This window comes from Falco punctatus (assembly GCF_963210335.1).
Source record: "Falco punctatus genome assembly, chromosome: 16".
Taxonomy (NCBI): Eukaryota; Metazoa; Chordata; class Aves; order Falconiformes; family Falconidae; genus Falco; species Falco punctatus.
In genome coordinates this window covers 7,736,102-7,762,174 of record NC_137596.1, presented here as the reverse complement: position 1 = coordinate 7,762,174, position 26,073 = coordinate 7,736,102, and the positions used below count along the sequence as shown (strand labels likewise).

Here is a 26,073-nt window from a genome sequence, read left to right as displayed (position 1 = left end):
CTGCGGCAGCATCTCCACTCCCTGGCTCACCTGTATAATGTCCAGAGTGACATCAGCCCAGTACAAGCAGTTGTGGTCATAGTCGAAGTCCAGGGCGACTGCCCCTCGCAGCCCAGCCAGGGGCAGCTCCTCACTGACGCCAGAGGCGAGGTCATAGCGGTGGATGGAGTAGCGGGTGGCGTAGAGAATGAACTCATTCTCCTCTGCAAGAACAGGGAGAGCCTTATTTAGACACTTCTGGCCAGTTTAGGCTACTCAAGGGACAAAAAGAAAATACCAGGTATTTTTTCTTACCCCTGACTGCACGTTTTAGCACCTCAGCATAAGGGAGGCAAAGGCCCTTTGTCTCGGCGGGATTAGGTTAATGAGAACACGCTAATAGCTTTATGTGGGTCCGGAGCGCACTCGTGCCCAGGAACACAGTGGGGGCTGAAGGAGGGGGCAAGGATGGCAAAATCTGTCGTGACCCTTTCCCGGATTAGCATGCCACCAATTAGAAATAAAACACTGATCTCCTGTTCCTCAAAAATCTCATAAAATAGGTGGGAATGATGTAAATCTGCGAGTCCTAGGGGACGCTGGCACTGCAGTGAATATCCCAGAGTGGGTTTTGTTTCTGAATTGTGTCAAATCCAGTGTAATGGGATCCTGGTCCAGGACAAAGTCTCCTGGGCATTAGCACACTACTGGTGAAGTCCAATAATGCTATTAATGAGTAAGTGTAATGTCAGTAAGTAACTCTGGCTGTGCATCCCTAACGAGATTATGCAGAGATACGAAACAGATACTGTACATGAAAGTGTTACCATGGTGCAAGCCAACACATATCTGAAGACGATCAGCAAACACTCTGGGAACACGGCACTTCAAAGCCCAGCCCGGCGGGGACTGCAGGTTTATTTTTCAGGCAGGCAGGGTCCTTCTCGGCATGACTAACACAATTCTCCAAATAGCTCAAGAGGGTTCAGAGGGGTGAATAACGTCTCGGGCTCTGAACGACGAGGAAAACTAAGCACAGCACTGGCACGAATCCCAGCAGAGGGAACGCTTCCCCAGGGACCTGATGAGCCCTTTTGCACCTGGAATATCTTTTGCACCCTAAAAAATCTTAGGATAGTGCAGAGAAATCTCACGCTGGCTGGTCTGGCTGCTCTGTGGCCCCGTGGCTCTGCTCAGCCACAGCCCAGGGCTGCCCTGCCTGCAGCACCGGCGCAGCCACCCTGTCCCTTGCATGAGCCACGTCCCTGTCTCAGGCTCGCTCCTGAGCTGCTGTGCAGCAGCATGCTAATCACGCAGCTCATGACGGCAAATTAAATTAAATCTGTAATAAGCAGAATGCAAATAACTTTGGCAGTACAGGGGAACAAGACCGTTCCAATGCCTCATACATTTGAGAGGAGAAAATAAGGACAGAGGCGAAGCTGGCGGGTACGGGTGTGAGAACTAAAGGGCAGCCTCTGCCCTGGTCCTGCCCGAGACAGCCATCGTTCAGCTGCATACAGCGGCCTGTCTCAGGGTGGTACCTTCCCAAGGGTTTCTCCAGGATGAGGGTATCTTTGAGCTAACTCCTGTCTTTCTGGTTGGGTTCAAGCCAGCTGCAGCAAGGATGTGACTGGGATAAGAGGGCTCCTGCCCACAGCCTGCTCTGAGGGCTTCAGCCTCCTGTGCCTTCAGCAGCAGAGCAGGCTGAAGCTGCTCCTGCGCAGGTCGCTCAGAGGCTCTCTGGTCCCTGGACAGGACAGGAGAGGATTGATTTGTAACCCACTGAGGCACTTCAGCTCTTCTGTCATAGGTTTTGTCTGAGAGCCCTCTGGGAATTTGTGCATGGTTCCTTAGACATCAGCCAAAGGCTTTATGAATGAAGCCCTTGTGCCCAAAGCAGTCCTGTACATACTCACCAGCTAGAGGGCATGGTACCAGCTCCCCTTCGAGACGTGACTCGATGTCTCCACCTGTACAAGTGTCCCCAGAGATCTTTCGGTAGCTGCAACATAGACAGGCAGGCAGTTTATTTCATGGAAACTGTTAACATGCCATCATGCTCAGCCAGAATAAGCAGCAGTGCCTAGTTACAATGGATGTCCAAACATGCAATTTGTTTATTGCCACTCAAGGAGTGTTTGTGAGGGGGTTTTGTGGTTGTTTGGGTTTTTTTTAATCACCAATAGGATAAATCCCAGCATGTGGAAAACCAGGTTCCCCTCCCAAGTACAACACGTACCCTCGAGTCTTCTTGTAAGTTGAGCCAACAGGACAAGGGACTGGCGGGTCGTACGGTTTCCCAGCAAATTCAGGGTCAGGAACGCAAACTTCTAATGATAAGTCGTCACTCAGTTTAAAGCCAAAATCACTGCAAGAAGAAAGATGTAATGAGGGACGGGGAAGAAGGAAAAAAGACAGCCATGCTATATACTACTACTCTGTTCTATTTTTGCATAGAAGTTTTAAGAACCCAAAGAATGTCAGAAGATCATTCATTATCGGTATTTAGCTGCATAATAATATCTTACAGCCAGGCAGCTTCTGTCTCCAGGACGTTTCAAGAACATTTTACAAATAAGCTTGCCAGTGGCCAAGCAGACTAGGGTAGGTAAGGCAGCAGCGCACAGCTGAGCCAGTGCGCCTTGAAAATCTGGCTGCAAGCCCCAGCTCTCCAGCTAACTGGGTTAGGTCACTGGTGTGTCTCTTGGCTTTTCCTGCTGGTAAAATAGGAGTTACAATGTGTCTGCTCTTTGGAAAACACTGTGGAAGAGGCTATGTCAAACTGATTTTGTAGGGAGCCCAGGGCTGCGATTCTGAGGCAAGAATCAAATCCCACCAGCACTATCCTCAGTCTGTTCACAACGAGCCAGACCCAAGTCTCTGCATCAGAGAGGCAGGTCTGGGACACCTGTCCTTAACTGTGTGTACCGGGCACTTAAGCAGACTGGCCATGAGCTCTGCTGAAAGTCCAGTCCCTGAAAAGTCGTTCACTTTCTAACCCCAAATCTTTGCATCAGATTGCCAGAGCGTGTTTCCTAATCCTGAGAGTTGTGCGGTGTCAGTAATGTGCAGATTGCAGATGAAATGATACAGCAGGGCCAGCTGCATCCCTGTGGCTAAAGGGTCACTAAGCTTTTCAGTAGAGGATCTCTGTATGTGATGGGAAAGTGTCCGCCATCATTTGAAAGAAGGTGATGGATTAACAATACTTCCCTCTTCTATGGAACCTTTTAGAGGCTCCCGAAAGGCTCTAAAGACATTAATTAAGTCTCATGCCCTGTTATTAATGAAAGGATGTTTTCAGTCTATTTAGTTTCCTCTCTGCTATAAAATCAAGCAGCGATACACAGAGCTAAGTAAATTGGATGTTTGTTCACTCTGAGCGATTGGTCACAGATATTTATCTCAGACTTACAGTCCAGACTAAGAGAATTTAATTGGTATTTACCATTCAAAGTCTTCCCTTGTACAAGAGCAGTTGGAGACCATGACAGGCCTGTCAAAGTCTTCACCATTGAAACAGGTCGCATGAGGAGTCCTCCTTTTGAAAACAGTTTTATGCCCCAGTAAGCATTCATTGCCTCGCTCGTCGGAGGGTGACCACAGTTTGTAGTCATTCTCTGTGCAAGGGACCCCTAAGAGAAGCAACAGGTTGGGGTAAAGAAAGTCACAGTCCTTGTGGCACCCCAGACCAAGGGTTTGGAAGCAAGAGCGGCAGGTTCCCCTCGGTCACTGCTGTCGACGCGCGCCCAGCAGGGATGTGCAAAACACGGTACCGTGTCCTGCACCAGCACCACACTGTGCTCCAGGGACTGTGGGGACGGAGAGAGCCTTGCTCTCAGAGGAGGTGCGAAAGGCCTCCCAGGGGAAGCTGCAGGCTCCAAGCAGCCAGCCCAGCCTCTGAGGAGGCTGCACGAACCTCGGCTTCTTCCTGCGGCTGGTGGTGTTGTGGCATCAAGGCCCAGGACACTTGCAGCAAGTGCAGGGCGCACGGGCACCCAGCCGTCCACCACGCAGACACCCGTTGCTGCTTCCTTCCCGTCACTCTCCTGGGCATGAAACGAGCAGTTTTCCCCCCCACTACACGGCTCTAGCCCCGGCCCAAAAGAAAAGGCAAAGCAGAAAGCATGTCAGCTCAGAGCATGCAGCAGCACTTGGTGACGGGCGGCAACAAGCAGCTCGGTCGTGGTGACAGTGAATTTGCGATGCCTCATTTAAATGAAGTTGTTCTGGTTACCAAACATTTCTAACAAAACGTCAAGGGAATCAGTTATAAATTTTAGTCAAGCAAATTCCTCTGCTGGGTTTAACTGCTCTTTGATTAAAATGCTGCCTTGCAATCAAAGTTGAAACGGGTTATAAAACATTCATAGGCACAAGCCTTCAGAAGGATTATTTTTTTTTCCCCTTTTCCTTTTCAACAAATTCCTCAGTGAGGAGGAAAGGGATACGGGGAGAGTGCAGGGGGCCCTAGAGCCTTTGGCAGCGGGACAGGGCACCCTGTACCACAGCCCCTGCGGGACAGCTGGGACAGCGGGGTCAGCTGGCTGCCTGTGGGACTTGAGGGCACCTCTCTGGGGTCTTTTCTGGAAAACAGGATAGAGGGCAACAGCAACAAAGGTGTTTCTACACCCGATTTGTATTTAGGCACCCAACTTGCGGTGCCTGTCAGAGGGAATCTCAGAGCCTTAGATGACTAAATAGTTTGGTTCACAGCCTGAGGACTCTAGGTCACTTTGGGCTTCTGAAAACCTCCCTCCTCACTCTCAGTCCCCCCAAGAGGGTAAGTGAAGATCTCCCTTGCACCCACAGGGGTGCTAGGGGCAGGCTGCACAGCGTGGGGACTGTCTGGTTTCAGGTACGGTTATAGCGTGCACAACCCGCAAAGCTGCAGGGTGGAGACAGGACAGCTGTCCCACCTGCACAACCAGCGTCAGCGATGGCTCTGTCACCTGTCCCCTTACCCAGCACGTCTGTGGTGTTGATCTGCAGTATCAGCCAGCTGTGGCCATTCTCTTTGTATGAGCCGAAGATGGTGAATATGGTGCTTTTCTCGCCAGGCTCGGTAAGCAGGCCGTACACAAACACCGGTTTCTCTGAGAAAGTGAATATTTTCCAGGTTTCTCCTTCATTTGTGCTGTACCTGGAGAAAGAAGATTGGGAGAGCTGCCAGGGGCAGGTCCTGCCCACCACAGGGCGCTCTCCCGGCCCCAGCCCAAGCACCAGAGGCGATCCCCCTGCCCTGCCACTCACTTGAGCTGGTCGGTCTCAGTGCCTTGCGCAATGGCCACAAGAATGCCACCATGGTCACCCCAAGTGTAATAGTGGGGCCCAGACAGCGCCTGGAAGAGAAACAGTGCCGAGATGCATCAGAGCCGTGCTGAAAGGGAAAAGCTTGGCTGGAATATGCGCTTTGTCAGAAATGCTGTTCGACCCAAGCTAATGTTTTGGTTTGCCTGGGCCAAGCCAAGGATCTGGAGGCACCAGAGATTCAAGTGTTTATGGGCCAGCAGCTGTAGACCAGCACAGCCAGCCCAATTTCCCTAAATGTATAGCTGTGTTTAAGAGCAGCACTGTGCTCTGGACTCTGCTCCTCCCACACCACGTGCAGGGAAAGAATCAATGGAAAAAGTTCCATTACATGAAACTAGAGGCCATTGCTCCCCCTCTCAGCCTCCAGCTCTTGGTCATGTCTGCAAGGCTTTTTCAATGCTCGGCAGGGACTCACCGCCTTCCTAGGACTGCAGGTAAGTATTGGTTCTTGTGCTGTACGGTTCTTTGAATGCTTAAATTGAAGCAGGGCCACGGAGTGCAGAAACAAGCCCCCAAGACAGTTCATGCATCCATCCCACAGAAAGAAAGTTGTACTTCATCCTCACCTCCAGCTCTGCTCAGTGACCACCAACACAAAATCACCTTTGCTTTCCTATCTGGGGAGCCCGGCACAGCTCAAGATGAGAACTGGAAGCATGTATGTGCCTGACTGCTTGCAGGACATGCCTAACACACCCGGGGAGTTCTTACACAGGGCACTGAACGTATTGTTTCTTTCATTTCTGTGCTGTGAAATCATACCAGTGATCTGGAGAGCAACAAGCCTTCCAGCCTGCTGCTTGCCAAAGCTGAGGAAGGAGTTGTGTTACTGCTGCTCAGCTGGGGAACGACACTGCTGGGTCATTCTGCACCTCTGCTTGTGATACAAAGGGCCCAAACCAGTCAGGAGCTCAGCATTAACTGTGGGTCAAAGCTTCCTCGGCATGTTTTAATTGCACTCCAATGCAAACCTGCCTGCGAGCCAGGGGAGGTCGGCACCTGAAAGTCTTGGCTTTCAAATAGCTTCCCCGGCCATGAGCATCCCTGTCTTGCCACAAGGCTCCTGCAGGGAGAAACAGGTCTCCACAGCCACTCCCCAGATGAATTTTGGAGGCACCAGCTCCCAGCCAGGGCTGGCCTCTGAACCATGGTCGGCTTTGGCAGCAGCCACACCTGTGGCATGCCCCCCCTGCTGCCACAGCTGCCCAGACCATAACCCAGACCACGCAGCATTTACGGCAGGAAAAGGAGGCCACTTAATTCACAGGAGTAAATAGCTTGCAGATGTTGAAATACCACATTACACTGGCTGCAGAATGCACAGGCAGACTACAAATACTGCCACAGACCAGAACACCCACTTAGTAAACAGCATCAAACTCCCCATAAACCGAGGGCAGCATCCCATTTTTCTGGAAGGTGCCAGAGCCTCTCCAGACACTCTCACATACAAGGTCCCAGCTGTCAGTCCTGTATAAAAGGGGCCAGATGACCCATGCTGAGGGCAAGTCCTGCCAGCCGAAAAGAACAGAGGAGGGAGCTCTCCTGCATTTGAACCCACCACCTTCACCAAGAGGCCCAGGAGGTTCTCCTCCAATGTTAACCCACGCCTAGTCCTTCATCTAAAGACCTTTTTGTCTTGGTCTCAAGGGACATTCAGCACCTTCCAGCTACAGCTCTTGGATGTCAATGTGGAGGTCAGTTTTAGTGCCCAAGAGTTGCACGTCACTTATCTGTATTGCTGCCAACGTCCTACCTGCTCCTCCATCACCTTGTCTGAGCTGGCACGGAAAAGGGTGGCCTTACCTCTCTCCACCTTGCTCCAGCACTGCTCGAGACATAGACATTGGTTTTCCTTGCCATGTTCTTGCCAACGGAGCCTAGGAGAACAGGAGAAATCATTCTTCCTGAGGAATGCAAAGCTATTGCTTAAAATGAAGCCAGAGATTCTAAACTATTTTTATCTGTGAGCAAAATGACAACAATTGGGCAGCTGATCTTCCACACTATGAACTAATCCCTTCAAAAGCAAGTATTTTAAAGACTAGCACAAGCTTTAAAAGCAGCTGGAGAAAGACCTATGGCTGTAAACACGATCAAAGAAAACGTGTGTTTTCTTCAGTAAAAGAGTGAGACAAACAGGAGCTTCTGTATGTTCAAGAAACCCTTCACAGGGATAGTGGCAGGAAAGAGGATGAGAATAAAGCAGGCAAGGTTCCTCACATCACCATGCTGCAGTAAAACATACATGTTATAACTACTGTACGGGGACTGCAACAGAGAAAGGAAAAACCTGCAAAATGCACCACTGAACTGCATTTTTGTAACCTGCATAGACAAGCCAGGCGCTGCCAAGTTCCTCATGACCTGACAACAACACGCCCAAGCCCCCGCACAGCTGCAGCAAGGAAAGCGGTACCAGTGGCGATGATCAGCCCCGGCGCTGACTCCTTGGAGAGAATGGGCATCCTGCGCAGCTGGAAATTAAGCAGCTGGCTCAGGCGCTGGGCCAGGTGGAGAGAGCAGCCCTGAGAAAACTGGAAAAGAAAAGCACAGTGGCATTAACCCTCTACCCTGTACTGACCCGTGCCCTCGTCCCACCTAGTCCAGCCCCCTCCGCTTGGAAAGACAAGGAGGGACTCCCTCACGGTGGGATTGCCATCTCAGCCTCTTTTGTGGGGGCCTTCTGCCATGCTCGCACCCCTGCCCCTCCCCAGCCCGTGCTACCTCACAGTCTATCTGCTCCCCGTACTGCGTCTGCGCCGGGGGCTGCAGCAGCTCCCAGGTGCCCCCCTTGTCAAAGGTGATGACGGAGTGCATGTTCTCCTCGCTGAAGGAGCCGTTGATCAGGGTGGCGATGTAGACACCCTGCACACCTTCGACACGATGGAAGTCTGCAAAGGGCTCGTTGGCAAAATACCTGTAAGCAAAGGTGGGATCCATGAATCGCAGCCTCACTGGGTCTGGGGAGTGGGGAACTGTCAAGGCTGGGGGTCAGGGCAATGCTCTGATCAAATCAAAAGTAAGCAAAATCTACAAAGACCTCAGCTGATGTACTCATTTACCACAGCTGATTAAGCACATCCCACGCTACCTGACCAAGGTGTCACTTCCAGCTCCTCCCGGGCTGTAGTAGAGCACATTTTCTAAAGACAGGGAGAACTTCAGGCCTTCTGCCTCCGATATGTAGAGGTTGGTACGGTTGTTATCGTGGCTGACACACACAAACACTTGGTCCTCCGAGGCATCAGCAACATAATATTCCTTTGGGAGGTAAATGACAGGTGAGCTGGCTTTGCACGTGTGGGCATACAAGCGCGGTTTATGTACAGGCTGGTTTAGTGTTTCCCCTTAGCTAGCTGAAAGTTATTCTTCCCTCCATCCATTTGTATTTATTTTTTCCACTTGGCAAGTAAGTATCTTCCCTTTGCTTTTTCTTTTGTGTTTCTCCTGCAGCAATCACCATCCTCCACCCTCCACGCTGCAGAACCCACTGGCAGAGCCTCCCAGAAGCAGCGCTGGGTGCCAAGCCCCCTCGGTGCCAGAGCTCTCTGTGCCTGGACCCCACCGAGGCCAGGGGCATCTCGCAGTCGGGAGCACACCCTGCTGCTCTGCCAAACGCTGAAGGTACTTCTTGTGCTCTCCTCCGTCCCCACCAGCCCAGGGACACCTCATCACATCAGGTTCACAGACCACAGAACCTTTGCAAACCCTGGCTGTGCCCCTGGGCTTCCTCTGCCTGCAGAGAAGAGGGGTGCTCCGGGCCATGCCGGTGGGGGCAGCGCGTGCCCAGTGACCGAACACCCCACACCACGGGAAGAGGGAAGGTACCCAAAAGCAGAGCCAAAGCACCAAGACCAGCCCCCCCTCTGGCTATCTGGGCTTTGCTGCCAGCCTCCATCACCAGTGCTGGAGGAAGTCAGTGACCGTCTCTTTCCAAACAGCCTCGCGCCCAGGACGGTGCTGGCCCTGCACAGTGCTCCCAGTATTTTTCCAGTGCCATGAACCACTAGAATCAAGTATCATCACATAAACCACAAGATCATCCTAACATGAGCTTTTGCTTAGCCAAACCCCTGTGAGCAGGGTCATATGAGGTCCCTTCCCAGCTCCAGCTCCTGCAGCATCTGGTGGAACGCAGAGAACTGCTGTTGACATCTGAGGGCCTCCTTGGCAAAGGAGGGAGAGAGGAGGTCTTCTCGGAAAGCACCACTTACCTTAATTGGATGCTTGGTTACAAACTGTGCCACACGCATCGGCTTGCGGTTGAAGGAAACCCAGAGCTGGACCGAAGGCGGCTGTGAGCTGCCTTGCAAATGCTGTGGCAGAGCAGAAGGATGTGTCAGAAGCAGCTCTCACCCTCGAAATCACCCTCGTCCCCAGCAGCAGCAGAAAGGCAGATTGGGGCACACACACAAACCGCACGCCCAGGACTTCACCCTCCCTGCACATGGGCAGAGTGTGGCAGCTGCCCAGGACCGACACTGGGGAGCACTGCCCCCCGCTACTGGTTTGCATTGCCACAGCCAGAGCTCAGCAAGTAGACAAACTGCCCTTTCTTGCCAGTCGGGTGGAGGTAAGGGGGTTGGTTTTAATTCCTCCCCTTTCTGCACAGCCATCTGTTCTTTCCTCCCTATTTTTAACAATTTGCACAAGATGAAAGGCACCAAGGTGGAGCCAAAAAGGTAAAAAGCTGGGGGCAACCTATTTCATATGGGATGCCAATGGTAAGAACCTAAACCCAGATTCAGGTTCCAAAAATAAGCGGCTTGATTTTCCCAGGCTCTGTATCACTAAGCAAGTGTGCCTCCCACAGAAAGGAGCAGAAGTCAGTGTCCTGGGTGGCTCTGCCACACAGCCTGTCCTCTCCCCAGCACCGCTCCTGCTGCAGCCAGGGTTTGATGCAAGTGCCTGATTCCGGACCTGGGGACGTAACTTCTGAATCGTAACTTCTGAATTGTGGTTTGCAGCCAGGCCAGCCTCCCTCCTAGTTTCTGTGCTTCCCATTGGTCTTTGCCCCAGCACGGAATACAGGTGATTTTTAATGTTGTTTAGTGTAACACCAGTCATTAGATCTGCAGGAGAAAGGGTGATGGTGACCCCTGTGACCCCTGAGCCCTCCAGAAGCAGAGCCAACTCCAAAGAACCCCCAGATCGAGTTCATTCATGGAAAGGTCCCGACTCAAAACTGCCTCACACTTTCAGAATTGCTGCCCTCCGGGCCCAGTGGCTTTGCAGAGACATGGACCACCCCTCCTCCGTGTTCCACCCAACACCAACAGCAAGCCTAGATAAAATCTTCTGCAAACCACAGCAGGCTTCAGAGCAGGCGCAGCACCGAGGGGACAGGCCCCAAGAGCTGCAGGCTGTGCTACCTGCAGGAGAGACTTCTGAGAAACAGCAAGCGCTCTGCAAACACATCCCCTGCCAGCGTCACACACCACTGCGGCTGCTTGGGTGGCCGGAGGTGACATGCTCACCGCTTACTGCCTAGGAAATCCCACACAGTTTTGCAAACCCCTAAATGGTAAAGGCTGTTCATGAAAACAGACTTGATAGCAGCAGCGGAGGAGGAAAGCAATGCTAGTGTCTTCTAAAAAGAAAACTGCTCCTTAATTCTAGAAGGAATAGGACTCTACCCCTCTGGTGTCGTGTCTCTGATCATCTAGAAAGGACTTGTCCTCCAAGAAACCACAGATGCTTTCTAGCTTTCTTTCAGGTTTTCCTGAAACTGGCCAACAGCTACAAAAAGTATAGGGGGCCCTGGCTGCAGAGGGACCACAAGACTGCTTTCACTCACCCACATCCTCTTTTCTTAAAAAAGCAAACTGAAAATCCAGCTTTCTTTCCAAGCTGGAGCACGCTAGGCTACTTGGCCCTTATCCACGTTTGATGGTAATCCTCTCTGACAAGCGGCCTCCTAACCACCGAGCTTCTGAGCCACGTTTCCCCTTCCCCCGCCTCCCCCACCCCACGCCCCCCGCCTCGCCCGCCTGCCCAGGCATCCTGTGGTTTTTCCCAGGTCCCAGCACTTCGCAGGCTGACCTACTTCTGCCCAGCCTCCTGAAGGCAGGCTGAGCAGAACACCACCGCTGCCAGCCCCTCCGGGAGAGCAGCATCGGTGGGTGTTGCTTCATCCACGGTGGTGCGAGGTCAAGCAGGGAAAGCAGCTGCAGGCATCCTGAGCGACACCTCCGCATCAAGCAAAGGTCCAAAGTGACAATCCAAAAGCTGCAAGGTACGGCAGCGAGTAACGTCACCCTAGCAAATGCTCTTACCACGCTCTAGGCACAGATTCCACTGAAAGCAGAGCTACTGCCCGCTCTGGCCATAGTGGTACTGTACGGACACGTCGACCGTCACCCCTGATGGTGAACTGCTCACATGATACTTACCACAGACTTTGTTGCGAACATGTATTGGTCCCTGAGCTGGAAGTCTTCAACGCCTTCCAGAATTATTTCTTTATTTTCTCGGCTTTGAAAGAAATCGGTGCTTCGAATGACTGTCGATGCCCCAGAAGGCTCATGCCGCTCAATGTACACTGTATTTGGCTTATCATAGGGCTCAACCCCCCTGGAAAAAACAAACAAGGTGGTGGTGTTACCTCTGCAGTCACAATGCAGAAGGCAGCGGGTGCCAAGGAGCAGAAGCCCTTTCAGGAGATGGGGTGGGCGGGCTAGAACCAGGGGGAAAGCGCAGCACCCCTGGGTGACCGCCTGTGTTGGTGGCTATCTCTTGTTACCCTGCCGTGCCACATCCCCACGATGCAGGGTGTCTGCTGGGTGAGGGGAGCAAGTGGCTGGGGCTGCAGCGTGCTTTAGTACCCAGGTCCTTGGTTTGTGCAGGCCAGAAAACAAGGCAAGGGGTGAGGAGTGAGAGACAGGAGCTGGGCATAATGCATAGGTGCAATACGTACCAAGAGAAAGACTTCACGTGTTCCTGAATCATAATCCAGGTCTGGCCGAAATCATCCGATTTCCAGAGCTGCAACAGAAACGTGAGAGATGCCAGTGGGACTGGGCAACCAAACAGACCCTGTCCTTTAAGAAACCCAACCTCAGGCAGCAAAGGCAGGATGGACATGCATCCATTGCAAAACTGTGAACTACTTTGATGACTTTGCTTTACAGGGCAGCTGCCTGGGGCAACAGTAATCTTTCGAGCTGCAGGAGAATAACCAAAACAGGAAAAAACCAGTCTCCTACCAGAAGGATTTCCCACTGTCTGTTGATGCATCTGGTTTTACATTAACTCAGAAATAAAAATAACTTGTTATAATGTACTCGTGGAGTGTGATAGCAAGGGTAAATATCCGGGCAGAGCTGTCTCCCCCTCAGAGGCCGCTACACCACCAAGCACAGCAACACACAGTTGTTGCAGATCTGCGGGCATCAGTAAGACAAAGGTCAAGGGGAGAGATAGTATCTTTCATTGCACCAACAAAAGCAGCAGGGATAAACATGTCAGCCTGCAGACACATCAGCCCCTCTGCATATCTGTCCCTTGAAGGGCCCATGCCCCTGAAACATGCCTGGTTTTTTTCCAAGGACTTTGGTGGCACCTGAGCTGCAATTTTTGCCTCTTTCTTTGCAGGTATGTGGATACGGCCAGACTCCAGACTTGACAGTCAGTCCAGCAGCCCTTCTGGGGAAGGTGCCATTCTCAGCCTGCTCCATCCCCCAGGAAGGCATCAGCAGTGCCCAGCACACACCCTGCTGTGACTGGACCGAAAACAGCACAGACTGCACGTGTCCCTGCTTGGCTCTCCCCATTCACACACTGGGGGATGGTTGTTTCACCTCCAGGTGTTGCTTCAGCGACTTGTGTCTATCTGAATGTGCTGTCACTATTTACCATCTTTACCCAGCAAGGGAAAAAAAGCGTTTTGTTTTCAAGAAGCAGTTTGTTATGCAAGACCCAAAGCCAAACCACATGCCCACATGAAATACTGCAGAGGTCAGCTCTGCCTCAGCTGCCAGCTCTCTGCGGCGAGTTACGACCGCAATAGTCGGGGAGATCAATGCAGTCAGGAGCGGTGTGGATTAAGGATTAGCGTAAATCAAGGAAAAGGGAGAGGAAATGTTTAAGCCAACTATCCTGCAGGTACTATATCCTCCCTGCCCCACAGGTCAGAAACCAGGCTGACCTGTAGGGAAGGGGGTGTGCTGGCTAATTTGGGACAGATCTGCATGCAGCAATCTGAGCTCAGATGCCCTGCACAGTCAAAGCACAAACCCACACGGTGCTGGCACGAGGCAGGGTGGCTCTCGGCATGCCACAAAGGCTGTGTGGCACCTAACAGCGAGGGGAGATGCCACAGCACGGTAGAGGCAGGACACTGGCCCTCCCATCTGAGCAGAAGTGCTCACCTGCTTTTTAGGATGAGACCTGTCGAAGCCCAAAAGGAGGTTGGGGTTCCTGCCATGCAGGAGGAGGTCTGCTGCTCTGAAGGGAATCGAGAAGCCCTGAATATTGTTGCAGAAGTCGGTGGTGATCCACAGGTACGGGACAAAGGCATCCACGAAGATATACTGGGAAGAGAGGGACGGACGAGGAAGAAAGAAAGCAGGCAGTCAGCCTCCAGGAGGTCAAAGCAGAGCTCAGGCTAGCAGTAACAAAGGCACATGTCCAGGGGGGGCTTTTGGGGGGCCAAAGTCTGGGGGAAAGGAATCTGCCTGCCCCAGCCGTCCCCTCTCCTGCCATGCTCCAATGCGCCCGAGTTGTAGAGCCGTACAGATGCAGCAGCATGCCCAGCATGTCCCACCTCTGCCCCAGGGACCCCCGGGATGCCCCAAGGGTCTCTCCTAGGAATTGAGAGGACCATGCAAAATCAGCCTTAAGTCCCTGTCTGCAGGAGGGACCTGCCCCTCCCCACTGCTACAGAAGAAGGGCCCAAGTGAGCACTCGCCCTGTGCAAAGGCAGGTTTTCAGCATGACCCACAGATGTGGGTCGGGATGACTGCACACCCAGCTCCCCCGGCCTGGCTTTGAAGAGGAGAACACCTATGGAGTAGCAAGTGGCAGCTTCAGCTGCTGCAGGGCAAGGACATGTCACCTCTCCCCAGGAGGGCTTCAGTCAGTAAAAAGGTGACCTTGGTGTAGAGAAAGCCTAAACAAGTATTTCTCTTGGTAGCTCTGTAATGATACTAGTGACGGGCATGCAGCTCGCTGCTCTATTCTACAGGCACCGCCACTGCAGGATAACTGCCCTGGCACCGAGGGCCGCGCGTGTTTGTGCTGTGGGCAGCGATAAGCAGCGCTGCCCGGCGGAGGAAGCCCGCTGGGGCCGGTGCCGCGTCCTCCTCACCCTCTTGTTGTCAGCTGGGCTGTGGTAGAACTGGGCAATGGCCACCTCGCTGCTGTTCCCCCCGCTGAAGCCGAACCTTTCCGAAATCTTCTTAAAACTCTTCCCATAGTCATAAGACACGTAAACCTGCAAAGGAGAAGCCCCAGCGTGAGAAGTGCAATGCCCTGGCTTCCCTTCTGACAGATTTGGTAAGAAGTCAGAAAACTGCAAGGGGCAGAAGCCTTACAGATTGCCCGAGCCAGCCTTTCAGGGCTCGAACACAGAGGGGGGGCAACACAGAGGATATTAAATGGGGGGTTTTTTGTGCTTCTGAACTCAAACTCACGGGCCTTTCTTTTGTCTTCGCAGCAGACGAGGAAGGCAGGCTGCAGCTCAGCAGCTGCTGCCACCTCGCCAGGCACAGAAGCGGCAAAGGCAGCCCGGGCCAGTGCCAGGCTGCGTTACTTACATCGCTGTTTTTGGGACCCAGCAAAGACAGGCTGTCTCTGGCCAAGGCCACGATCACGTTGCTCTTCTCTCCAGCCCAGTGAACAACCATCTGATTGTGGGAATCGTTGAGGCTGACCTGCAACACCAAGGAAAAGGCACCCTGAGCCACAGCCTCGCCTGCAGGGACAGCTGGAGAGCAAACGCCTGCTTGTACCCCTCATCCTCGGGAACAGAGACTTTGGGGAAACTCATTCTAACCAGGGGCAGAAGTTAAAGAGTTAAAGGTGGTGGACAGCAGAGGGGCACTGAGCTGCTGCTGCTCAGAGGGGCCTGGGGTGTGCTCACAGGCACTCCTGGGGCGAGCTCAGCTCCAGCCTGGGGTGCTAAAATGCAACAGGATGGCCCACAGCTGTCGAGTGTGTGCTAAGGACTTTATTTTTCCACCACCATTTTCTGAGACTGCTGTGCCTTCATCCCACTCCCACCTCCCCCAGCAAGACTCACTTAAAGCTCCCCCACCATTTAAAGCACAGCCAAGTAAACCGGTAGCTGCTCTGCATGATGGAGGCTGGAAATCTCTGCCGACGCAACAGGGATTACGCAGACGGTGCCACCGAGCCAGGGCTGCCGTCAGTTATACCAAGGCCACTGCAGCGAGACACTCAAGCACTCACTGCAAGCCACCAAACAGTTAAAGAAAATGCTTCCCTGGGGGGTGGCTGAGTTGGAGCATGGCCTCAGGTAAAGCAGCTTCTCTCACGAAGGTGTTGGCAAAATGCATGTGCCTAAAGGGGTTAGTTTTCCCTTTTTTCTTCCTCAGAGAAATAGGATTTGAGCGACAATGAGATCAAAAATTAAAACCAAGGACTGAGAAGTTATTTCAAATCCAGGCTTATTGGGCCAAGGACCACAGGGAAACGGAGTCACCTTTCTACAGTGACTCTTCTGTACCCGAAAGGACATGCTGGTTTCCAACACATGCCGCTGTACGCAATCCCGTTATTCCGTACTTGCGGTTGTATCTGGCAGCGCTGTAGCAGCGCCGGTCGGAGGGGACGGTTTCTACGGGGCAGCTATCGCAGCATCACTGCCGCTGGAGATGCAGGAGCCTCTGGGCAAACCCAGCGCCCGCAGTGACCGCTGCCAGCGCGAGGGGACGGCCAGCCTCGCGGGGAAGCGGGGTGAAGCAGCTCGGCCACAGATGGGTGCCCTGGTGGCTGCAGCAGCAGACGTGCGTGCCTGAGCCCCTGCACGCCACTGTGGCTGCGGCTCAGCTGACGGCTGGTAACCCCTAAGCTCACGGCTGGTAACCCCTAAGCTCACGGACTTGGGAAGCTGTAAAAATACAGGGCTAAGCCCTTCTTAGGCCTGATACCCTGTGGCTCCCGCTGACCCCAGGATCAGCGAGGAGCGCTGCCCAGGGTAAGGGTAAGGGACTGGTTTAACCTCTGCAAGTGACCGGCAAGTAAAACGCTTGGAAAAACAAGGTCTTTATTCTGGAAGAAGGGGGGGCGAGCGAAGCAGAAGCCCTCAAATCCCTATTATGCAATAGGCTCACACAAGGGGAAAAAAATAAACAAAACCTGGCAGGGAGGCAACGAGCAGCTCCTCGGGCTGGTGCCCCCAGCTGCACCCCCACCTGCCCAGCCAGAGACCCCCCCACTGGGCACACCATGCCATGGCGCCCGGATAGCAAACGCAGAGGAGATTTAGGTCAGGCAGCAGCAGCAGCTACAAAGCAAGCCAGTGGTAGCCTCGTGCACCCGCCGGGAAAAAAAAAAGAAGCGATGCTGTTTGAGGATGCAGGGAAACAGGGCAGTGAAGAAGGAATTGCTGATGCCCACTGAGACCGACGACATACAGCCTCAGGTCTGAAACCCAGAGCAGCTCTGCACTGCCAGCCCCAATCTCCCTCCTCTCTAAAAGCAGAATAACTCCATCTGACCCCCTACATCTATAGTGGTTATTTTGGGTGCAGCTTTTTTGGGTTCCCTGCTGTGCCCAGCTGAGGTTGCTGGCTTCAGGCGAACAGCTAGCTTTATTAGCCTGTCCAGACTTTTGCTGATATATGGAGGGGGGAGGGGGGGTGGGATAGCGAGGGGGAGCCTGCAGTTGTGCAAAGACAGAAGCGAGCAACCCTGCCCAGCCCCCCTTCCCCAGGAAAGCCCCTCAAGAGGGAGACCAGTCTGCTCTCCCCAGGGAAAGCCAAAGTCTCAATGTGCCAGACCTGCCCCGCACACATCGTCCCCAGCTCCCCTCAGCCAAGAGGGGCCGGCTGCTACCTCTGTGGCGACTTCAGTAGCGCTTGGCATTTTTTTCCTGCTTGAAATCCAACACTAGAACAGCTTCAAAACCAGAAAAACCACTGGGAACTCCCACCTGCACCTTGCTTTAACCTCAGCAATAAACCTCTACAGCTTTTTCCCATGAGCTGGAAGAGACAGCGAGCCATGGAGACCTCTCCTGAGAGCAGGCAGCACTGGCAAAGCCCGAAGGCCAGGGGGACCGTGTCTGGGCTGGTCTGAGCCTCGTTACGCATCAGCAGTGCTCACAGAAAGGCCAAATGGCACCAGTTGAGGTTTGGTTCCCTGGGAGGGAGGAACAGCAGCACCCAGCGCCTAGGGGCTGCGCTCAGCAGAAAAGTCTGGAGTAGCTAAAGACTGCTAGAGTATGTCTTACCAAGGGGTGTAAAGAAAGCCAGAAGGATGCCTTACACTGCTAAGCCCCCCAGGAAGGGCTCGTGTAGTGGTGTCTCGTGTTTAAGAGCCTTGCACGTTTGCCTCGCTGGTTCCCCGTGCAGGGACCGCAGCTGGCAGCTGCGTGGCCCTGCTGTGGCCCTGCGGAGCCCTGTGGGGACTCGAACGGCTCGGGAGCAACAAACAGGACCCCATGTCCTTGCTGTCCCAGGCAGCAGCACTGCATTGTGCCCCAGGTGAAAAATCACCTGATGCCCCATTGACCAGGACAGGTTTTGTGAAATAGCTTTGCAATGCAGCTGTTGCTGTGCCTGACACGAGTCGCCCTGCCCCGTTAGCTGGGACGAGGCTCGTTTGGCAGGAGCCCACTGTCACAGACCCCCCGAACAGGGAAAACCTTTCTCGGGAACCAGTTTAACCTGTGAACGGGCAACGGCTGGTGCCTAATGGAAACAGCGTTTAGCATAAATTCCACTTAATGGGGAAGTGTTTTGGTCTTTGCCAAGTGATTAAGTGTATATGAAATATGCATGAAATTCTAATTTGTCCTTCTAATATGTAAGGTGCCAAATGAAGTCCAGGAGGGGAGAACTGGAGCCAAGATGTAGTGGCAGCTGCTTGTGTAGTTAATGTTGCTAGCTTTGCTCACACCATATATTTATTTTTTGTTAACAGTATCTCCCAATAAATGAATCCCTTGCAGAAATGGGGGGAGAAGACAGTCCCCCAGGTCCTGTGGGACCATGCCCCAGAGCGGGTACAAGCTGCCTCATTGCTCAAGGAGCACAGTTGGAGCCTGAGTGCTCCCAGACTGGGCTGGGACGCAGAATGTTGTCGTCTGGATGCGTGGGGTTGTGCTGAGATGGTTCTACCGCCTTGCCGAGCCTACCGAGGGGACAACTGTCAGCTGGTGAGCGGACCTGGGAGCAGTGCCAAGCTCCTTAAGCATCTGGACCTGGGGAAGCACCCTGGTCCTGCATTGCTCAGCACCTGCAAGTGCCAGTTCCCCTTCCCATTGCATTACTCAGTTGCTTATGCCCCGAATTGAGAGGTTGGGGCAGGATTTTGGTTGCCAAGCTTGGCGGAGGTGGCTCACCCCTCACACATAACAAACTGCAGCATTAGCAAAAGCCCTGGGCTCCAACAGTGCGGGCTGGCCAGGAGATGAGTGACTCTGGCATGGGCACCTCGCTGTAGCTACTCGTACAGCTGCTGGCAAGCTAGACGGCAGTTATCTCAGACCTTTCCATCACTGGAGGACTCCAAATCCCAGCCTTGGATCCACCAGCAAGGCTGAGCTGCTCCGCGTAGGAAGCATAACTTCCCCGTGCAGAAATCACACCGTTAGCTGTGACAAACTGCAAGCAGAAATATTGTGCGCTTGCCGACTGGTAACAGCACCTGGCACCCGCGCACAGTGACAAGTGTCGGGACAGCGTTAGGGGTTATTCCTGGTGCTGAGTGGGCTTGGGAGCTCACTGCGTGTGTCGGCGGGTATGCTCTGTCAAGAACTAACGCGTTAGCTATAGGGCTCGGACCACAGCTCTGCCCGGGTGCTCACCATTAATCGGGAGGTGACGCTTAGAGCGTGGCTTCTTGGGGGCTGAGGCTCAACACTGTAAAATTGCGGGTGTGCAGAAAAAAAAATAAAGACTCCTAGGGATCATTTATGTGTTTTCCCGTCCTGGTTATGTAACTGAAAATGGGATGCCTACAAACAAATGCAGTTCCTAGGAAATTTCTGAATAGTTAATAGGTTATTACTATGGCTCAATAAGCGAGGGCATTGGAGAGCAAATCTGTGGCTGCAAGCAGCTGCCAAAACCATCAAAGTTTCACTGGCAGCTCAGATCTTGGCTTGAAGGCCATCAGGAGATGCTTGCAGAAGTGGAATCGGCTAAACATTTTGCACCCAGTAGCTGGGGGAACGAGGATGGGGCTAAACAAAGTTATTGCTGAAAGGGGTCAGAAGCAAAGCTGCAGCTCAGTTAGCACAGGGCTTTAAAAGGAAAGGTGCTCTCACCAGGCTCCTCATCATTCTGGCTCGCTGGAAACCACGAACAAGTGCTGAGCCTTTGCGTCCCTGTTTCTTCTGCCTCCCCCCGCACCCTGGCAAGGCTGACGCAATAGCCCGGCATCGCCGATGAGTCGTGTGTCATGGGTGGCTACTGCATTCCCAGCACGCTGCGTTCCCCGTGTGCTCCCACTAAAGCTTCATTACTGTACCTTCTGCTCTGCTCCCGAGCATCTGTTTCCAGCCCTGCCACGATATTTAAAATACAATCTGTGCTTGCCATAGCGCTGCTTGTGGCTTGGACTGAAAATGCCAGGGTCTGAAATCATTGATATGAAACACGGGTGACTCATTTCAGAGAGTGCCAGGCCCATGTTAATTTTGTTAATACTGAAATCATCTGCTTGCAGGGCTGTTTTCTCTCTGCTACCACCAACAGAGCTCTCTGTTAGCTGTAGTTCCTAGGAGAAAGGAAAAGGGCAAGGGAAGGGGAAGACTGGGGTCGAGGCAAGAGCCCTGTTTACCCCAGGAATGAGCAAGACCCTGGATGAGGAGGTCCTGAAGATGGGCTCTCTTTCTAAACTGATGGAGGGGGAACGGGTGTGATGGGGAATCGAGGCTGCCTCTGCAAATCTGGGTAAGCACCAATGAAAGTCACTCCCCCCATAACCAAGGCACAGAGGAAGGCTGCAGAAAAGGTCTAAAGCGCTGCCAGTGAAACGCGCCATGAGCTCGTCACTACAGCTACAGAAAGCTTAAGTGATGCCCATGGGACACCGCAACGCTTACTTAGTCCAACAGCAGGATACGCGAGGAACCTGCCGAAAGGGAAACAATGAATAAAACCACAAATACCTCTCCAGGCCGCTGCGGTGCCAGGAACAGAAAGTGTGTGGCTTCCAGACACCCATCTCTCCTGGCAAGCTCAGGAGCAGGGAACCTTCCCAGGGCTGCTGGGAAAGGCGCAGGGGGGTCTGTGCCCCAGGCAAACACAGCAACACAGCGATGGGGGGGGATATCTGCCAGTGCCAGGAAGGAAGAAAAGGCTGGAGGGCCCAGGAGCCTGCAGCCAGCCCTCTGCTGGGATGTGCCATCACCACCCAGTGCACCTCCAGAAGGTTAAAGCCTAATCTGGGAAGGTCTCTGCCAGGCTGGCAAACTAGGTCAAAATTAAGTACGGTTCAATTCCGATGCAGCGCGACTGGTGTCTCCGCTCGCGCAGCCAGATGGTATTTACCCCACAAAGCGCTCTGAAAGCAGAAGGGCTCTTTGCCAGTTTGCAGGTTGGGAGCTAAGGTGGACTCTCTACCTGGGACGTGCCAATGGCCTCAAAAGAAGAGAAGCTCCACCCCTCCCCGCTCAGGTGCTATTTTGACAACGTGCTAGCAGTGTTTCAGGGCAGCTGGCCAGCATGACCCACATCTATGCAGCGCACAGCACGAGGGCTCCCGCAGCCCAAGCACAGCTGTGCCCACCAGCCGCAGCGTGGCTGCCAGCCGAGTGCCCCTCGCCCCTCCGCGCCCACTGCTCTAGCGAGGGAAGGGGGCTCATCTCCCAGGGAGGCCGCTGCTTTCTTGGTACTCTGCAAGTGTGCTGTGCCACAGACACAGAGACGTTAACATCTCCTGCGCAAAATCGTCGCTGTGGTGTTATGTTAATGGGAGACATTTTCCTCAGCTGTCTTGAAAAACTTCTGTCTGAAAGACAAAGCAGCATCATGGTGCAGCATCAGTTTTAATCTAATGCAGGCTGCAGCAGCATGTGGTACTCCAAACACTAGCAGCTGAGGAGTTCATCTCAGGTCTTCATCAGTGCAGAGGGGCAGGGAGTGTTACCATCATGCAGGTGGGCTTACCAAAGGTCATTTTGTAGTAAATGGCCTGGAAATGATGAAAACCTGGTCCCTCTCCTCAAAGGCAGGATTGGTTATCACCAGGAAACAGGAAGCTTGAGAGCAATTAATTAGGTCCCTCTGGAAGGGGAAAGGATGTGCTGCTGTTAGGGCCAGCCAAACTGCCGGATCAGGGGATGTGCGGAGGCGATGGCTGCACACAGGTTAGCAGTATGGGGAGAAGCTCAAGGCCTTGCAGCCACAGCAAAGAGGGCGAGTTGGCTGCTGCAGGAGCTACCAGCAGTTAGGTAGGATGTCTTCTCTCCCAGCTTAAGGCAAAGGTTTCTTGTGGATTGTGTGCTTTTTGGGGGAGGTTTCAGATAAGCCCTTTGCAAAGAAGGGAAAGGGATATCTGCGGATAAAAGTTAGACCTGTATGTCTAGACCTGTATTAGCAGCCCAGCTCTCTGTAACTGTGATCTGTAACTCCCCCACCCCTCAGGATCGGCAGGCAGGGGCCAGCCTCCTACCCCGGTGCTTTTCTGTGCTGTCTGCTCAGCTACATCATGACACTCCTAGACAGCCAGCCTCATGGTCACAGAAAGCGCTTCAACCCAGCACGCAGGTAGGCATCCAAAGTGGCTACTTTCCTTTTCCTTGATTCTCTCACTAAGCAAAGACCTTGCAGGTGATGGGGTTCATGGCTGGCCCTCCCCTAAGAGGGCATGGGATTTGTGTGGGATGGTGGGGATGTGCCCTGGAAATGTAAAGGCCTGGAGCTGAGTACCTGTGTCCAACTCTGAGCAGGGAGGCTGCTGAGGGGTGGGAGGGTGGGCTGCAGAGGAGCCACTGCCTCGGTACCCAGGGGCTAGGAAGAGGAGGGCAGGGCACAGTGCTGTGGTTGCCACAAGGGTTCAGAGAGTGCTGCTGGCCCTGGGGTGGGGGGTGAGCAGCAGTTGTCTTGCCCTGGGGATGCTTCTCTGCTGTTAGTGGAACCCTAGAAAAGCTGTTTCAAGTCAGTGCCTGCTTCATTAACAATCCGTCCATTGTAACGCTCACCAAGAGTCCTGTAGAGGTGAGGGCTGTGCAAGGCAACAAACCCTGCTCTGTCTCTGAGCTGACTGTCTCTGGAGTCATGCATTTGGTCTCTTGGTTGCTGGTGCTTTGGAGTCAGAAAAGCCACAAAGGCACAGGGGTTTAGGCTACTTTTCTTATTTGCTAGAGGTTCCTGGAAAGTTTTGCTGTGGTGACACACACAAGCCTGCCCAGCAAAGATGCAAGCAGTGGTGATCCAGATCACTGAGGAATCCAAGTAATGTTCTGTGCTTCTGTCTTTGGAGTCTAGGGCAAGACTGTTCTGAGCCCGTTATAGATGGTGCCGAGTAAGCTGCATTTGGCTCTTAAGGAACCACAAAGGGTTTGAACTATCTTTCCCCTCCTTGCTTCCAGATAACGTGATGTGTCCCTCCCCCTCCCTCCAGTCCCCTGGCAACATCACCCGCATCAGCAACAGGCAGCACTGACCTCCCATGATGCGCTTTCTTTCACCTCTAAGCTGAGCCTGGGCTCTAAGCTGTCCCATGAGGATGTGTTGGGGCTGCAGTCAAGAGCCAGGGAAGGGCAGGGAGTTTTGGGGTGTGAGCCAGCGCACAGCATATGGCCAAGCGACCTGCCAAACACAGGAGCAAGATGGGTCCCAGATAAGGGACTGCAATGGCACAGCTCTAGGATGCTCAGTCCAAGCACTGCCCCTTACAATGATGTCCCTGCGAGTGGACTGCTTTTGTGACTGCGTAATTTTCTGCTGGTATTAGAGCACCAGCGACCTGGGTGAGGGGAGTCATGGGGATTACTAGGTGTGTGAGACCCCTGAGCACAGCATTGCACAGTGTTCTGGCTTTCTAGGCGTTAGTAATCCTGTGCAGTCAGATCTGTAATGGAGGCTACGACACGCAGGCACTCTCTTGCCCCTGTTATTACAGCAGACCCTGATTTAAAGCACTGTAGCATTTGGGAGAACTCAGAACTGTTGTTTAGTGCCAATAAACTCTTCCTGGTGATGCGTAGTTACCTGGGCTTTAAAATTTGTGCATCCTGCCCCAAAACAGCGGAACAACCAGGTTTTGTATGCTAGCCTGAAACCCTGTGCCATGTCAACAGTGAAAGTGATGCTGTTCTGCAGGCAAATCCCCTCTGAAAGCTTAAGGCAAGCAGGAAAGACCAAACAGTGGCAAACCACTTAACTCCCCTGCTTCCTATCAGCCCTGTTCTGGGTAGCACTGGGGTTACCGCACTCTCTTAGATCCGCAGCTACACATCCAGGTGATAAGAGGTTGCTCCTGCCAAAGCAGCTCTCCAACTGACCCGGGCAGGTGAGTTAGATGAAAGCTACAGCGAGATGGAAGGGAAACTGCTACAAATGTCTTTCTGTAGATGAGAGACAAGCGTCATGGGTTGGGGTTTTTTTTCCTAAAATGGGGTAGCTGTGTTAGGCTAAAAATGGCCAAATGTTGAGGAGGTGAAGCAGATTTTCAAGGGGAGGAGGAACAGCTTTTCCCATTCTCTAAATGGGGGAACAGGAGCAGGGCTTCAGGAGCAGCACCAGCGCTGCGCGTGGCCCCTCCAGCTGCTCTAGGGCCAGCCCTGCCTTGCAGCCGGCTCCCTCTCATCCTACTAGCAGCAAAAAGGGGAGAAATTATAAGGCACCCAGAAGGGAAAGCGCTAGCTGAGGAGGCAAATGTGGATGTCGCTGAAGGCTTGAAGCCTCTCCCCAAGTATGCCTCAGCACTCCGTGGGCTGCCCCCCACCCACCCCCTGCTCCCCCGGCAGCTTTTGGGCACACGATGGGACACAGGTAGTGTAAGCTGGAAGGGTCAAGTGCAGCAGCTTGGTGTAGTCGAGCGCGCAGGCAGCTCGAGGATGAAGCAGGCTTTTTAAGGCTGAGGCTTCCCACAGCAGGCACCCTGGCAGAGCGGGTGTCATTCCCCGCCGGCCCCACAGCGGTGGCTGGCTGGAAGCGGGGGGCGAGGGGCAGCCCTTGTGGTCCCGGCAGCAAAACTTGCCAGCGCGCCGCGCCCGGGCGGGGATGCGCTCGGACAGCAGCTTCTGGCGCTCTGCGGTGAGCGGCTCCTCCCCCCCTCCCCGAGCGCGGCGGCAGCGGAGCCCCTGGAGCGAAGGGCACGGCGCCCCCCGCCCCGCATCCCCGGGGCGCCCGGCACGTCCCGCAGCGCCGGACACGGACCTGCCGGGGCAGGGGCCGGCCCCGAGCCCGACTGCCCGCGGCCACTCGGGGCCGGGCAAGTTGCGACCGGGGGCTGCGGGACGCCCGCAAGCGCGGCGGCTGTTCTCCGGGAAGCCAGCGCGCCCCCCGCCCCGCCCCCGCCCCGGGGCCGGCTCCCCGCCGCCCACCCGGGGCCCGGGGCTGCGCCTTGCCGCCCCCGCGGCGCGCAGCAGGCGGGGGGCAGCGCTCCGCGGGCGATGCCGCCGTGCCCCCCCTCCCCCCCGCCCCCTCACCTGTCCGTACACCTGGATGGGCTCGGCCGGGCGCGGCGCGGCGCGGCGGCCCCGCGGGGGCTCGGCGGCGGGCGGCGGGGCGCGCAGCAGCAGGGCGGGGGGGCCGGCCGGGGCCCCGCGGCCGCCCGCCGCCGGCAGCAGCAGCAGCAGGAGCGGCAGGAGCCGGCGGGGGAGCGGGGCGGCCCGGCGCGCCCCGCCGCTGCTCGGCGGCGCCATGTTGGTGCCGCCGGGGCGGGCGGGCGCAGCGCAGCAGCGGGAGCCGCGCCGCCGCCCGGACAGAATGTGCAACCGGGCAGAGCCCCGCCCGCCCCCCGGCACGGCACGGCACGGCACGGCACGGCCGCCCCCGCGCTGGGAGCCCACGGGGCAGCGGCCCGGGGGGAAACGGCAAATGGAACGGGAGGGCGGGGAGAAAAAGTCGACTGGAATGAGAGTAAAAAAAAATCGAATACGATGGAAGGGAAGGGAAAGGAGTCAAGTAAAATGGAAGTGAATGGAAGCAAGGCAAATAGAAGGGAAAAAAGTCGAACGGAGGGGAAGGGAAGGGAAAAAAGTCGAACGGAGGGGAAGGGAAGGGAAAAAAGTCGAACGGAGGGGAAGGGAAGGGAAAAAAGTCGAACGGAGGGGAAGGGAAGGGAAAAAAGTCGAACGGAGGGGAAGGGAAGGGAAAAAAGTCGAACGGAGGGGAAGGGAAGGGAAAAAAGTCGAACGGAGGGGAAGGGAAGGGAAAAAAGTCGAACGGAGGGGAAGGGAAGGGAAGGGAAAAAAGTCGAACGGAGGGGAAGGGAAGGGAAGGGAAAAAAGTCGAACGGAGGGGAAAGGAAGGGAAGGGAAAAAAGTCGAACGGAGGGGAAGGGAAGGGAAAGGAAGGGAAGGGAAAAAAGTCGAACGGAGGGGAAGGGAAGGGAAGGGAAAAAAGTCGAACGGAGGGGAAGGGAAGGGAAAAAAGTCGAACGGAGGGGAAGGGAAGGGAAGGGAAAAAAGTC

The 26,073-nt window shown here is 54.3% G+C and overlaps 1 protein-coding gene and 1 long non-coding RNA gene across 4 annotated transcripts in view; one reads left to right on the top strand and one right to left on the bottom strand.

Moving 5' to 3' along the window:
- LOC308054123 overlaps positions 1–13,656 on the top strand; it is a 136,654-nt gene extending 122,998 nt beyond the window's left edge. The window contains exons 2-3 of the long non-coding RNA XR_013923975.1: positions 8,752–8,922; positions 12,429–13,656. This is a non-coding gene — a long non-coding RNA (uncharacterized lncRNA). The remainder of the gene's footprint in view (positions 1–8,751; positions 8,923–12,428) is intronic.
- The window catches only part of SORL1 (sortilin related receptor 1), a 53,407-nt gene extending 28,028 nt beyond the window's left edge, over positions 1–25,379 (bottom strand). For all 3 annotated transcript variants that reach the window (XM_080366399.1, XM_080366401.1, XM_080366400.1), the window contains exons 1-17: positions 25,088–25,379; positions 15,054–15,170; positions 14,606–14,731; positions 13,668–13,829; positions 12,215–12,282; positions 11,691–11,871; positions 9,513–9,614; positions 8,390–8,559; positions 8,023–8,215; positions 7,715–7,832; positions 7,102–7,175; positions 5,236–5,324; positions 4,947–5,125; positions 3,431–3,617; positions 2,222–2,350; positions 1,899–1,984; positions 31–203 (exon numbers count right to left, since the gene is read on the bottom strand). In XM_080366399.1, coding sequence (XP_080222525.1) covers positions 31–203; positions 1,899–1,984; positions 2,222–2,350; positions 3,431–3,617; positions 4,947–5,125; positions 5,236–5,324; positions 7,102–7,175; positions 7,715–7,832; positions 8,023–8,215; positions 8,390–8,559; positions 9,513–9,614; positions 11,691–11,871; positions 12,215–12,282; positions 13,668–13,829; positions 14,606–14,731; positions 15,054–15,170; positions 25,088–25,303 — 2,370 coding nt within the window. In that variant the 5' untranslated portion in view covers positions 25,304–25,379. The remainder of the gene's footprint in view (positions 1–30; positions 204–1,898; positions 1,985–2,221; positions 2,351–3,430; positions 3,618–4,946; positions 5,126–5,235; positions 5,325–7,101; positions 7,176–7,714; positions 7,833–8,022; positions 8,216–8,389; positions 8,560–9,512; positions 9,615–11,690; positions 11,872–12,214; positions 12,283–13,667; positions 13,830–14,605; positions 14,732–15,053; positions 15,171–25,087) is intronic.
- Positions 25,380–26,073: the final 694 nt, after the last annotated feature.